Here is a 14,624-nt window from a genome sequence, read left to right on the forward strand (position 1 = left end):
TCAAGGTGGAGATGGTCTGTGACCAATCCGTGCTGAAGTCCTATGACACTTTCTTTGGAACACATGTGGTCATTTCTTATCCTTCCATTCTAGATATTCCAGTGCTTCTCGTTTTTAAGAGAATACAAATTGGTTCTGGTAGGAGTAGCAACTGCCGGATTCAAATCTGTTTTTCCTTCTAAAGAAAACATTCAAGACAACACAGAGAACAAATACCTCCTCCATCCCCAGGTGACTGTGACCCCCTGTCAGCCAACCCTCAGGGTATCTTAGCGGCATCTGGGTAGGACACCAGCAGTGCTCCTCCATTGGGTTAAAGAGCCAGATAGAAAGAGGATATCAGAAGGGGACTGTCAGACTCAAGAGAGAAAGTGAAGTAGACGAAATCGTTTCAGAAAAGAAGGCTCACTTGTGGCGAAAGTCAAGAGTCACCATAGAAAATGCAGCGAGAGACTTGGTGGGTAGAGGTGAGGGAGACAGCCCCAGAGGAGAAGTGGAGATGCTTCCCCATGTCAAGACGCCCCTCCCAGCTCATAGTCATGGGTTCTCTCTCTGTGTGCCAGGCCTCTGTGAAGCTCGCCTCTTGCAGAATCCCATCTCATTCTCCCCACCCCATGAGGTAGGACCTATGACCCATTCTTAGCTTAATGTGCTCAGCTTCGCACAGTTAATTGTCAGAATTCTGACTTCATCCCAGTTCCATCTGATTTCTCAGCTGATGTTCTATACACCCTCCCATGTGGCCCCATGAAGAAGGAATCATCATGAAATAGAATTTACCTTCTTTGGTGAGTTGGAGCTGGGTGGCATTTTTGGAGGTGTCTTTAGCTGTGTCCTCTGAATCTTGGACTCTGGTTCTGCCTTTGACAGATTTGTGGCTCTTCTCAACTTCACGGAGCTGCAGGAAAAGAATGAACGGTTCTCAGGGAAATGGGTGTTTGAGGAACAGAGCCCACGATGGCAAGGTCTGGGGGACAAGGAATCCATCTTCAGTTTTTGGTAACTACCTTAAATTGCCAGGTCTTGGTCCTTGCCGCTGGTTGGACAGAGGAGCCCAAGATTCAGCTTTATACAGCATTTGAAGGGACATCTGGCCAGGGGAGGACAGAAACCCTGCCAATCCTGCATTTCAAGGTTCTTTGTATCTGGGCAGGAGGAAGTGAGGTTAACAGAGGGAGATGCAGAGGGGGAGCTGGCTGCGAGGCAGATGAGATTAGTTCCAGAAGAGGGAGCAAGGAACAAGGAGGACAGGGCTTAGAGCGGGGTGGGGTCTGCCCTTCACTGCTTTTGGGGAGGTGGTTGGGGAGGTTGGGTGCTGGGAGAGACAAGAGAGCAGTTAGAACTCAGCTGGTGGGGAGAGAGGCTATCTGTGTGCAGCCGGGGGCTTAAGAGACCTCTTAGGCTGTGTGCACAAGCACTATGTCATTCTGACAATATTTTCTCTAGTATTTATGGTATTAGTTTTAATCCATACATATTACTGGGGGTACTGGTTTTACTATGTATGAACATTGCTTGAGTCCATTGAATTTCTCCTGTTCTTTAACAACCTCTCCAAATTTAAGCCATCATTATTGTGTGCCCCCTGAATAACCTCAAAATAGAAATGTATGTTGTTCAATCTTACAAGGCTTCCTGTAACACAGATACTTTGGGATCTGGTTTGGAAGGAAGCCATTTAGCTAATACAACTGGGCTCACAGAGCAAATTAGCAAAAACCAAAACCATGACATCTTTTCAAATGAAAACTCCCGACAGACTCACCGCTTGAATTTTCTTTCTCAGCTGGGCATTAGCTCGGGAAAGGCTTTTGGAAACTGAGTTCAGGTAGTAGATGGCCAGGCTGCAAGAGAAAAGTGAACCTCCTGTGATAAGGCAGTCTTGGAAAATGACAAGAGCTGGACCCCTTCTGGAGGAATCAAGGCAGGCTTCCTGCAGTAGTTTGCCTCTGGGCACGGTGGAGAGATTAAGCTCCCGAGAAGGTTCTGGACACCCTATTTTCTATTTTATTAAAAGCGGAAATGACATACACATTTTAAGCTCTCAGAGTGCTCAGTAAATGTTGGCTAAGAGAATCATTCTTCTTGGAAATCTGAAGAGGTGGGGGAGGGGCAGGGGTTCTTGAAAGCAGAAGAAGCTGCTTATACTTCCTGGGGAGCTGCCTTGGGTCAGGCTATGTGTCATACATGTCCCACTCCACCACATCTGTGGTTTTCATGGAAACCCCATGAAGTTGAAAGGATGTCTCCCATCTTTCCAAATCAGTCTCCTAGAAGTCAGAGAGGTTAAGTACTTTGTCAAAATTTACCCCATCTATCAGTACTTGTTGGAGCCAAACATTTAAAGCCAAAGTTCCTTCCCCAGTCATCAAGGGCTAAGAGAGGAAGGTCTGGATGCTAGGTGCCTGCTCCAAGTTAGCCTAGAAACACAAGTGCAGAAGGCCTGGAGGTCCCTGCTTAGGGAGCACTGATGGGAATGCCTGGTCCTGGGCTGGTTTTCAGAGTCCAGCTCCCACCAGGTGTCCTTTGAAGCTTCCCTTTCAGAGGACCTAAGGTCGAGGGCTATGACCTAGGTGCACCACCTGAGAGGGGAGGGGCCACAAAAGCCAAGGTACCACGTGGATTGGGTGCCTCACCATCCTGTTACTTGGGAGCTTTTGAGCTTCACCCTTTATCATTTTTCTCCATAGATTTCAAGTCTTAGCTGCTCCAGCTTGGGTCTTCTAAGTCTTCCTCTCAGGGCGGGGCCACCCAGAGCCAATTCATTGAGTCCACGAGCTCTTTCCAGCCAGAGAAGAGGAATCCCGTTGTGTTTAGGGCAGAGTGTGGGTCAGAGGCTATCCCATGAGGCCACGGCAGCAGAGACTCAGGGGGAGTCAGGGAGGACAGTGGGAGGCAGCAGGACCTGTTTTGTAAGGCTCCTACCCTGAAGGCCAGACCTCACCTTCTCTCCTAACTAACCACCCATCTATTAGGGAGGAGCTGGAGGTCAGAGAGGAGGAAATGCTCATGGGTGGCTGTGTCCCTCCATTCCCAAATTCAGCATTTCCCTTTGCTGCCTGTAAGGGGTCAGGTCTGGGTTCCAGAATTTCCTCAGTCATTCAAGGGGTAGTACAGGTGGTCACTATCATGCCAGTCCTTTCTTAGGCCTTGACTAGGAGCAGAAGATGTTCCAGTCAAAGATGTAAGAAAATACACCTATTTGGGGGAATAGTTCAGCACTCTCTAGAAGGATTGGGGAAACACATACCTATGAATCTGCACTTCTACTTCCAGAGGTCTGTCCAAGAGAAGCCCTCACACATCTGCACAAGGACCACGTTTGCAATAGCAAAAAAGTTGGAAACCTAACCACCTTTCTGCAGAGGGACAGAAAAACTGTAGTTTAATCACACTGCAGAGCGGAGTAGAGCCGGTCATAGAGGAGTAGAGCTCCTGGATCCACATGGATACATTCCCCAAACATAATGTTGAGTGAGAAAGTGAACCATTCCTGAAAAAATTTAAAGCCCAGAAAAGGATAGCACACCTGTGCCTGATGAAAACACCTGACTACGTGTGGAAATGATCACAGTGAATTCCTACTTTTGGGGAGGGAAGAAGAGAGCTGGATTGGGTGGGAGAGGGCTTGAAGTGTATCTGTAATATTTTATTTCTTGTAAAGGACAGATTGGTGCAAATAATGCAAACTAGTAACATCTGTTTACTCTTGTGATCCCATTCATGTTGTCTGTACTTTTCTGTATGTTAGGAATATTTCACAAATTTTAAAAAAGCATGCCAAAATGGTTTTTTGTAAAGAAAAAACACCCTAATATTTTCACCAGTACATTTTCGATGACCATAATTCAAATTCAGGAGTCTCACTTCCCACCTTCTTCTTTTCTTTCTTCCCTTGCTCCTTCCTTGAACGTGTGTTATTTGCCTCCTCTGCCCTAGGCCTGGGGCTGGTGTTGGGGGTCCAGAGATCATCCAACCTATTCACCATTCTCACGGTTTCTCGGTCTTTGGTGGGAGGGAGAGTGGGGAATGAACCAAAGGTTCCAGTGCACCCAAGGACAGGCTGAATCAGACCCTCTGCTTTCTCAGAGACCCAGAGCCCAGACGTCTTTGATATTTCTAAGGGGTGTTTAGGAGAGTGTTACAGATACTGTCAGTGGCCATCCATATTCCTTGGGCCCCATCTTTCAGTGTGCTCCCTGAAAGACTTATGACCAGCAGTTCCTTTACCTCTGTGCCTGGAGCCTCCCTTCCATCCCCTGCAGAAACCCTTTGACCCAGGAATGCAGCTGACCCAGATTGCCAAGGAACTAACCCACCCCGCTCCCTTTTTAGGTTTCCCAGTCCAACCCACCAGTGAGCGATGGGTGCTGGTCTACGGATGCCCCATCCCTGACCCGTGAGCTGGATAACTCTGAGACCCACTGTTTCCCAGTGTTCCCCAGCAGGATTAAAGTCATCCCAGTGGTAATGACCTTGCTGTGCCCTTCCCCATCTCACTTCCTTCCCTCGCTCCCCAGTGAACTATCTGCCTTTGCATCTTTGTCTCAGGATCTGCTTCTGGGAAATGCAGATTAAGGAAGAGGGCTGGGCGTTGCGGGAGAAGGACCTGCCTGGGAAGTCTCAAGTGTAAAGGGAAGGTTGCCAGGAGGCAGAGCCCCTAACTTACAACATCAGCAGGATGGCGGGGATGATCAGGCCAGGGTTGGCGAGGAAAGCAAAGATCTTGCCCAGGAAGGTTGGAAAATCATTTTCAATTGTCTCTTGGATGACATCATACATTCTGTTTTTCCCACTGTGAAGAAGAGAGAACACATGACAGCTCAGTATATGAAGCTTGTGTGGCGAACACAGCTGCACCCATGTCCCCGTGGGTCCCAAGCTGCCACTCACCACTGCTTTCCCAGAAGAACCAGAGCTCTGCTCCAAAGGGGCTGCATGTAAAACATGCCCCATGAGGGGCTGCCATTTGGCTCTGTCTTATAGCTGGTCAGCCCCCCCGGCCAGCGTCATGTCCTTGGAGCCTCAGAACTTCTCAACCTGCATGGGTCTCCTGGGTCTGACATCTTCCTCAGCAAGATGAAAATGGGTTTTCTACTCTACTCTCCTGGGAGAAAATTGCCTGCCAGCTGGTTGTAAGATCAACATGGAGCTCCCTTTGGGCCCCCAGGGAAGGAAAGAGCTCTCCAGAGGCTTATGTGGGAGACAACTTCATGGGGCCGCTCAGAAATACCTACAAATTGTCTTCAGATGATAGTTTCAGGAGATTGGATCACTTAGGACAGGCTCCTGGACAGGTCACAGTGGTAATTTTGTTTTCTTCAAATACCCAAGAACTATTATGCAGACTGACTTCCACAAATGCCTGCCCAGAGACTACGGTCCCTTGCTGGCTATGGTTAATCATTTCAGGGCCAAGAAATGGACTTTAGGGCTTGAAATTCCTGGTTCAAATCCTTGCTCCTTCATCTATTAGCTGTGGGACACACGGGATAATTTACTTATTCTCTTTCTGCCTGTTTCTCTCAGTTCCCTCGGTCTCCCCATTAGAGCTGTGTTGTTCAGTGTAGCTATTAAAAAAGAAAGAATAAAATAAAAATTTAAAAGTTAATTTAAAAAAATACAAGGTGTCCAGCTAAATTTGAATTTCAGAAGTATAAGAATGTCTCATAGAGCAAATTATTCATTATCTATCTAAAATTTAAACTCAGCTGGGCATCCTGTATTTTCTCTGGCAGATCAATACCAGAGCACTCAGTTTCTCATTCTGATTTGCTCTAGGTCTGTCTTTTTTCCCTTTTCTACAGAGGAAAACAGCAAATATGGACAGGTGCAGCTGATGGCTGAAAATGATGAGCACTAAGAAGTCAACATCCAGCACCCTTTATGTTGTTTATGTTTATTAGTTAGTTATTGGACCGTTTCCCTTTTCATGATTAAACAACTCTTTTGATAAAAAAAGTTAATTAAAATTAAGTAAAATTAAAAGTTCAGTTTTTTAGTCTCACATTTCAAGTATTCTCAGTAGTCATGGGACTAGTAGCTACTATTTTTGAAGAGTAGATATGGAATTTTTTTTCATCACATAGAAAATTCTATCAGACAGTGCTGTAGATGTTTGATATCTTTGGCCAAGATACTGAAAATTTCTCTGCTGTATAATACAGCATAATAATGATAATATTCTGTATAATATAGCATAATATTATGCTATATTATCTGTATAATATAGCATAATATTATGCTATATTATCTGTATAATATAGCATAATAATGATACAGTATAATATGGTATTATGAGTAGAATAATTGTATTTGCCTCAGAGAATTGTTTAGAGGGTGTAGATACAACTTTATATAAAACACTATGTATGGGGTCATCAAATGATAAGTGCCCTCCAATGTTGCAGCCAGAAGCTTCATCTTTCTCTTCTGTAAAGTATTGATCAAAGGTTGGCAAATAATGGCCCATGGGCCAGATTTGGCTTATGACTTGTTTTCCTATGGCCTGAAAACGAAGAATGGTTTTCATGTATTTCAGTGGTTGGGGGGGAAAAAAGAAGAATATTTTGTGATATATAAAAACTGAAGTAGGAAATTCAAACTTTAGTGTCACTAAGTAAAATATTATTGGAACACAGCCATGCCTGTTTATTTATATATGGTCTGTGGTCCTTTTTATGCTCTAATGGCTGACAAGAAATAGTTGTGTCAGAGACCACTCATGGCCATCTCAATGCTTAGCGCTTTTAAGTGCCATGTGTATCATATTATGACATTTAATAAATTCATTTTTTATTCTTATTCATGCATACCTGTCATGTAAAACCAGGAAAAGTGAATTTCACCTGTTATGCTTTTAAGTCACAATTAAGTATGGGTTATTTTGTCCTTGAATCATGATGTATTAGATGATGTATTAGTTTCCAGTGGGTGTTATAACAAATTGCCACACAGGTGACTTTAAACAATACAAATTTGTTCTCTTATAGTACTGCATGCCAAAAGTCTGATGTGTTTCACTAGGTTGACACCAAGGTGTTGGCAGGGCTGCACTCCCTTCAGAGGGAGGTGCTAGGGGAGAATCTGTTTCCTCGCTTTTTCCCCAGCATCTCATGCTTTATTTCTGGCATTCCTTGGCTCATGGCCCCTTCCTCTGTCTTCAAAGCTGGTAACACCTCTCCTTTCATATTTCACTTTCTGTTCTTCTGTAGTCAAATATCCCTGTGCCTCCCTCTTATAAGGACACTTGTGATTTAGGGCTCATCTGGATAATCCAGGATAATCTCTCCACCTCAAGATCCTTAACTTAATCACATTGGCAAAGGTCACTTTGCTGTGTAAAATAAGGTCCACAGGTTCCAGGGATGAGAAGCAAATATCTTCAGGAGCCATTATTCAGCCCATCACCTTATGCTCTCTAGTCCTTGAAGATTCATGTTCATCTCACCTGCAAAATACACTCATTGCCATCCATGTATCCCCCAAAGTTGCAACCCATTAAAGCATTAACCCACAGTCCAAAATCTCATCTAAATATCATCAGCACAAAAGTCCCAAATCTCACCATCTAAATTACATATAGGTGAGACCTTGGGTATGATTCATCTTGGGGCAAAATTCTTCTCTCTATGGACCCATAAAACTAGAAAATGAGTTATTTACTCCCAAAATACAGTGGTGTGTCAGCCCTAAGATAACAGTAAAAGATGGCAGTGTTACTGCTCATATGACATTCTTAAATATCTGGTGGGTCTTCCATGTATGTCATGGGAATTCAGTCCATTAGACAAGAGGGTCCCACACAGATCTTTACTGGAGAATTCTATCTCTATGCTTGCCTTCTGCTGAGATGGTTGAGAGGATCCCAGTCCTTAAAAAAATCCTCTGCATGAATGAATATTTAGGTTTTTTGATCCCTCAGAGGCACTTGCAAAAGTTGCTCAGCCTGCCCCTTGTTTTTTTTTTTTTTTCTTTAGAGCATGCTTTCCTGACAGTAAATCTGTTTGCAGTGTCTTTTGCAATCTGGACAGGCTGAGAACTTCCCAAATCATCAGGTTCTGGTTCCTTTTGGCTTATCAGTTCTTTTCTCAATTTGTCTCTTTCCTCTCATATTTTAGTAGAAGCAGCAGGATGAAACCAGGTTGCACCTTCAATACTTCGCTTAGGAATCTCCTTAGCCAAACATCCAAGTTCATTATTTACAGATTCAGATTTCCATATACCTGTAGGACATCATTCAGCTAAGCTTTCTGTTCTCTATATAGCAAGGACTCCCCTTTCCTCCACTTCCCAAAATCACGTTCCTCACTGACCAGTGGTGAAGTGATTAAATTGTATTTGATTGCAGGAGCTGAAGAAATGTATCTGGAGGAAGTAAACTTGCTTAAGACTTGGAGAATTTCCAGCAAAAGCAGCTGCTTGAAGAGTTGAGGACATTGAGAACAAGAGTGTATTCCAAGAGAGGTAAATGTCAAGTGGTTTTCTTTGACCCTTGATGAGTCAGTAGATGTTACTGATGCTGCTCAGTTGTTTAACTGAGGAACGAATGCCAAGTTTGAAGTGACCGAAGAACTGATTTCTATGAATACACCATGTGGAACAAATATGGAAGAAATTTTCTCAAAGAAGTTGAGAATATGTTAATTCAGTACAACTGAATGGAATGGAATTTGGTACAATTGATGTGGGATCTGCTATGACATGCTACAGTTGACAATGGTCAAAATATATATAGGGCAGAAGAAGGCTTAGCTGGACAAATTTATAAAGCTTGTGAAATTTTAGGTGTGGATAGACTACGGTTATTCACTATCTTACTCATCATTGGGTAATTTGCAGAAAATATTTAAATCTATCATGTGCTGCTGCAATCAGTCAATAATGTCAATAGTGAATTTCATCTGCTCTCATAAGTTAATCATTTTCCGAACTGCACATTTTGTCAGAAATAGAAACAGGATTCTCGCTTGCCCAACTGCATAGCAGTTCAATGGCTTAGTAGTAGTAAAGCTTTATGGGAATTTTTCTTCTAGGGTAGGAGATGTCTGTCATGTCTGGTAAAAAGATGGACTGTACTGCTCTCTAAGAAGTAAATCTGACGTTGATGACAAGGGACAGTAACTTTGAGCCCCAGTTATGTGAGATATTATCATCACCTTCCCCTCAAGAACTCCATTCTTTTCATCGGTAGACCTATATTACAGAACTTATCCTCTATTATTATCATATCTTGAGTTTTGTCAATAATATAAACTTTGTGACCAATTGTTTCTCTAATTATAGAAGTATTTACATAATATTCTTGATTTTTTTCTCCTGATTCCCGAGCTGAAAATATTTACTGTCAGGCTCTTACCAGAAAAAGGTAGCTGAGCCCTGGTGTAGATGATGCTTCCCACCTCATAGCCTTGTTAGGTGTACCAACTACCCCCAACTTGGGCAGGGCTCAGGCTTCACAAACTCGTATATACACCTTACCATGGAAATTAGCACCCTCCTTTAAGTGTTTTGCAAATAATACACTAAATCCTCATAACAACACTAGGACAGAAGCACTACAATTATTTCCATGTTATAGGCAATTAACTTGTGGTGTAGGGAGTTAAGTAACTTCACGAGATGACCCAGCTGGCAACTGACTGAGCTGACTCTAGAGTTACGGGGTTGAGAAGTTTTCCTTCTGGGAACAGCTAATAATAAAGATTTTAGGCTTTGTGAACCAGATGGTCTCTGTTGACATGACTCCATTGTGCTGTTGTAGTAAGAAATCTGTGGCAACAGATTATATGTAAGCAAATGGGTGTGGCTGTGCTCCAATGAAACTCTACAAAAATTCTATGTCTCATCTGTTAATGTTGTCTGTTTGGATCTGGTTGAAACCCCAAGTCCCTCCAGGTAAAAGTGAATTTTTGTGATGTGAAGGGTCTAGTTTGAACACTGACCATAAACTAGGCATTCTCTTCTAGACCCTGGGTATAAGGCAGTAAGAAAGGAAGCAAAAATCACACCCTCCTGGAGCTTATGTCCTGGTGAAGGCGATAGACAATGAACACAATAAATAAGCAAAAAACCTGGACTGTTAGATGTTGATCAGGAGATACAATAAGCAGAAACAATGATAAGAAGACTGTATGTGTGATATTTTAGTTAGGCTCTCCAGGGAAGGTCTCACTGAGAAGGTGACCTTTGAGAAAACACCTGAAGCAAGTGAGAGAGAGAACAGCTGTAGAAATATCTGAGGAATGAACTAACTGTTGGTGAGTTTTGATGAGAAGGGTGACAGGAAGGCGGTGGCAGCCATGTTTCCTTCTGAGTTCCGTTTTCAGATTCCTTTCCTGCTCTCTGGCTGTAGGCTGTCAGGGCCTCTCAGGGTAGCAGACGAAGCAAGGGTGGGGCAGAGGGCAAGGGCCAGGCATGGCTTAGGCCTGCCCTTGGGCCTCCTTTCTGGCGGCAGGTAGGCAGCCTGAACAAAGGAGCACTGGCATTTGTATCTAGAGCTCAGCCCTCCAAACCTTGCTTAGGAAGAAGTCAAGAGAGGGTTCTACCATTCTTATCATGTGGTTCTCCCTTCAGCCTGGCATCCCAGGCCTTCTACAGCTCAGCAAATTCTTCTTCTCTAGATCTGGTCACCCCCAATCGCATTCCTTCCATCTGAACCTCTGTGCAGCCAGATCTCACTCTGCCTCGAGCATGCCACTAATGCCTCTGAGCATCACAGCACTCGCTGGGAGTATGTGTGGGGGGGTGCACACTACAGGGCTTTAGCTACATAAGTCCCTTCTAAATGGAAAAGTACCAGAGCAGCATTTCCCCATGTGTTGATCCACTATGGTAGGCCCAGAGCCAGGATCAGAGTGAGCTGGGTCAGGCCCTGGGATGCACAACGGAAGGAGCTACTCACTCGTAGTGTCGTGCAAGCTCAGAATCGGTGCCTCACCCACCTCACCTCACTCCTGGCCCTGGATGAGTGTTCCATGAAGAGTCTATGGTCAAGAAGGACAGAAATGCTGGCTTGCACAAATTATCTTATTGCATGATTCTTCTGATCCATTAATAGTGTGCCCTAAGCATTTTTAAGTGAGAAGGTGGCAGATAAAATGGTCAGCATGTTCCAAACTGCTTGAACCACAGAACTCCTTCTTATGGAGTAGAGAGATGGCTTTATTTCCAGAGGGTCTTATGCTTGGAAAGAGAGCAGCAGATGCATATTATTTCTCAATGTACCTCCTTATCTCATTACTTATACATTCTTTATACAATGCCCAGTCTCCTAAACTGGTCTGCTTATACCCTGAACCCACAGCGCTGACAAATGCTCTGCAGGGGATGGGGACCCAGTCAAAAATCTCAGTTGCTGCTTCCGATGCGAATGGCACTTATAAATGTATGGTTATTTCATCTTCAGACTATCCCCCCCATTACTCATCCTATGGTAAGGTAATCCAGGGTAGTAGACTATCCACTTGTTAAAAGGTCAGAGCTGCACTGTCCAATATGGTAGCCATCAGGCATGGGAGGTTATTTAAATCACAGTGAATTGTAATGGAATAAAGAAATTCAGTTTCTTCGTTGTCATTCCAATGTTCAAGAGCCACACGTGGCTGGGGACTACCATATTGGATCATGCAGAGATAGAACATGTCCATCCTTGCAGAAAACGCCATTGAATGGCTCTGATGATTTGCACAGAGCTCCATGGCCTTTTGCAGGCTGATGAGATGCTAGAAGAGGACTTCTGAGCCATGGCTCCCTCAACAGACTGCTCTGGGGGAGGAGCTGCTCCCATGCAACTGGGACTATGCACCTGAATGGTCCGCAGTCGAAGGAGGGCGGGAGGGACATGATGGTGTAAGCCACTGGCAGGAGGCTGAGGAAGAGCACCAGCAGCAGGAGGCCCATGTAGAAGTTGTTGGATCGGGAGGCTTTGAACACGCGTTCGTGGGGCACATTGCTGCTCATCACTGCCCAGCACTGGAAGTACATGGAGGTCAGCAGGCGCAGCACGTTGATGCCTATCAGTCCCGGAGCGTAGAAGGAGCCCATCCTGGAAGGGCAGAAACCGCATACTCGGTTGGCCCCCCAGCAGGTGAGGCCAAGGAAGGATGACAGGAGGAAATGGCATAGATGGGTTAGGAGCATGAGGCTTCACTGCTTTCCCCACATGTTCTGAAGTCAGTGGTCTCCCATTTAAGCTGGACATTATTGCCAAGCTGCAGCCACCCATTCCTCAGGAGAGGGAGATCTCCAAGCACCAGTGGCCTGGGTTCTGACCACGAGGCACCTAACAAATTATTTGGCCTCCTGTCTCTTTCTTTGTGGTTCCCCTAAAACAATAGTGCTGCTCAGAAAATTATCTGAAGCTCTTAAATGAAGAGAATGGGACACTGGCTTTCAGTGAGCCCTCAGTCTCTTAAAAGTCTTTGGTTGAGCAAGTTGGGGGAAATTGGAAGGGGAGGTGAACAATGAGAGACTATGGACTCTGAAAAACAATCTGAAGGGTTTGAAGAGGTGGGGGGGTGGGAGGTTGGGGGAACCAGGTGGTGGGTATTAGAGAGGGCACGGACTGCATGGAGCACTGGGTGTGGTACAAAAACAATGAATACTGTTATGCTGAAAATAAATTAAAAAAAAGATTAAAAAAAACCGTCTTTGGTTGAAATTACTCAGCCTTTTCTTCTAACTGCCTCAGAGGAGGAAGACCCTTGGCTCCTTTCCTCATCCTCTCCTACCTATTTTCTCCCTCCTCCCTCTTCTCTTTCCTCCTCTGTTTCTCCTCCTCTCTCCCTTTTGCCTCTTCCTTCCTCCCTTCTCTACTTTGTCCTTTTTTCCTTCCTCCTTCTCATTCCCCTTCAGCCTTCCTCTATTCCTCTCCTTTCCTCTTTGTCCGTGGTAGCCCATGAGTAGGCTGGATATGGTCCTGGTTCTCATCTTGTCCTGTCTTCTATTTGTCATCTGAAAAGAGGCAGCTCAGAGAGGCCTGAGGATTTATCTAACCTCTTCCCGAGCTAGCTGGGGGGCCAAGCCTGGGATTCCAGTTTTCTGACTTCCCTGATGAGGTGGTCCCCAAACAAAACACATAGCTCACCAGATCATTCCTTGGTTGAAGATCAAACCAAGTACATTTCCACTAATATCAAACTCAGCATATGACGGCTGCAGGGGGAGGCAGACAGAGAGAAAGGAAGTTGTTAGGCATTAGCTAGCCTCCATGACCAGCCAACTGGCTAAGCCAGAGACACCCTATCCCAAAGAGCTTGCTCCGGTGATCTGAGAGGAGCCTTGGATTCATGGTTCTGTTTCTTTAACACATTTTCCACGTTTCAAGGAAGGTTTTGAAATTCTCAAAGTTGAAAGTTTTTCCAATTACTTTTTCCATTAAAAAAGTGAGAGTTTTTAACCTTTTAGGGCCTGCAGGCCAACTATGTATTCTTGGGAGGACCCTGGCCCCAACGAGAACATTTTATCAATGCTCTAATCAGAAATTTACCTTAAAATTATAATCAAGGAATAAATCTAATAGGTAACCAAATGCAAATAATTAAATGAGGGGTCAAATGATAGTTTTAAAACAAACACGCAAACACAATAATTAAACCACTCCTCCAACTGTCTTTTCTCCTTCTCATTTTCCTCTAGTCTGAGAGTAGTTCATGCAAAGGAAAGAGCTCAGCCAGACTCTGATTTTCACAATTTTGGAGATTCGTCAACTATTTGAAAGACTGCAGATTGTGTGAGCAATGGGGAGTGAGGGCTCCTCAGGCAACATGCTTAAACCGACTTCCCCATTTGTCCTCTGGAAATGGATGTCAAGAGAGACAGAGATGAGGAAGAGGAAGAAATTAGGAGAGAAAGAAGGGTCAGGCATGGATCAAAGGAGGAAGAGGAAATGTGCATTTTCCAAATAAATGAGGGCTTAGTCTTGGGACCTTAAAATGAAATGTTTAAAAATATTTTTGAAAACTTCTCATCTCTGTGTTTTGTGTCCTGGTTAGAAAAATTGTCCTCACCCCAAGATTGTAACTTTATATATGCTTTCTTTTAGACATTTATGATTTAATTTTTTGATGATGAAAACTTTGATCTACCTACAATTTATGTATGTAGGTGAAATGGGTGAGAGATATAGTCCCTTCCCCCAGTGGTCAACCAGTTGTCTCCACCCTTTGTTATAAAATCCTTTCCCACTGGGTTGAAAGACTGCCTTTATCCTAAACTAAATTTCCACATAGATTATTTCATATAGATTGTATTTCTGGATTTTCTATTCTGTTCCATTGATAACTTTGGCTGTTCCCTAGTACTAGTTTTAATTATTATAGCTTCATAATATGTTTTAACATAATGGTAGGTCTAGTCCCTTTCATTTTGCTGTCTTAAAATTTTTTCTGGCTATTTCTACATGTTTATTTTTAGAATGAAATTTAGTATTATTTGGGGATCTTGTTAAACTTATAAGTTAATTTGAGGGCAATGATATCTTAGCAGTTTCCTTTTGTCCTATTAAAGATGGCATCTTCTTTGAGCATGAGGTTCTTTCAACCTTGTTCTCGGATGAGATTATGAAGTTTTCCTCACTGTGAAGAGAAGTTGAGTAGGCTTGTGCAAAATTGTGGCTGGCGACT

General features: G+C 43.9%; 1 protein-coding gene across 1 annotated transcript in view; it reads right to left on the reverse strand.

Annotated features, from left to right (window-relative positions):
• TMC2 (transmembrane channel like 2) overlaps positions 1-14,624 on the reverse strand; it is a 63,603-nt gene that overhangs the window by 2,546 nt on the left and 46,433 nt on the right. The window contains exons 14-18 of the mRNA XM_047746971.1: positions 13,088-13,155; positions 11,807-12,046; positions 4,670-4,795; positions 1,766-1,844; positions 781-898 (exon numbers count right to left, since the gene is read on the reverse strand). Of these exons, the coding sequence (XP_047602927.1) occupies positions 781-898; positions 1,766-1,844; positions 4,670-4,795; positions 11,807-12,046; positions 13,088-13,155 (631 nt within the window). The remainder of the gene's footprint in view (positions 1-780; positions 899-1,765; positions 1,845-4,669; positions 4,796-11,806; positions 12,047-13,087; positions 13,156-14,624) is intronic.

This window comes from Lutra lutra, chromosome 9, assembly GCF_902655055.1.
Source record: "Lutra lutra chromosome 9, mLutLut1.2, whole genome shotgun sequence".
Classification (NCBI taxonomy): Eukaryota; Metazoa; Chordata; class Mammalia; order Carnivora; family Mustelidae; genus Lutra; species Lutra lutra.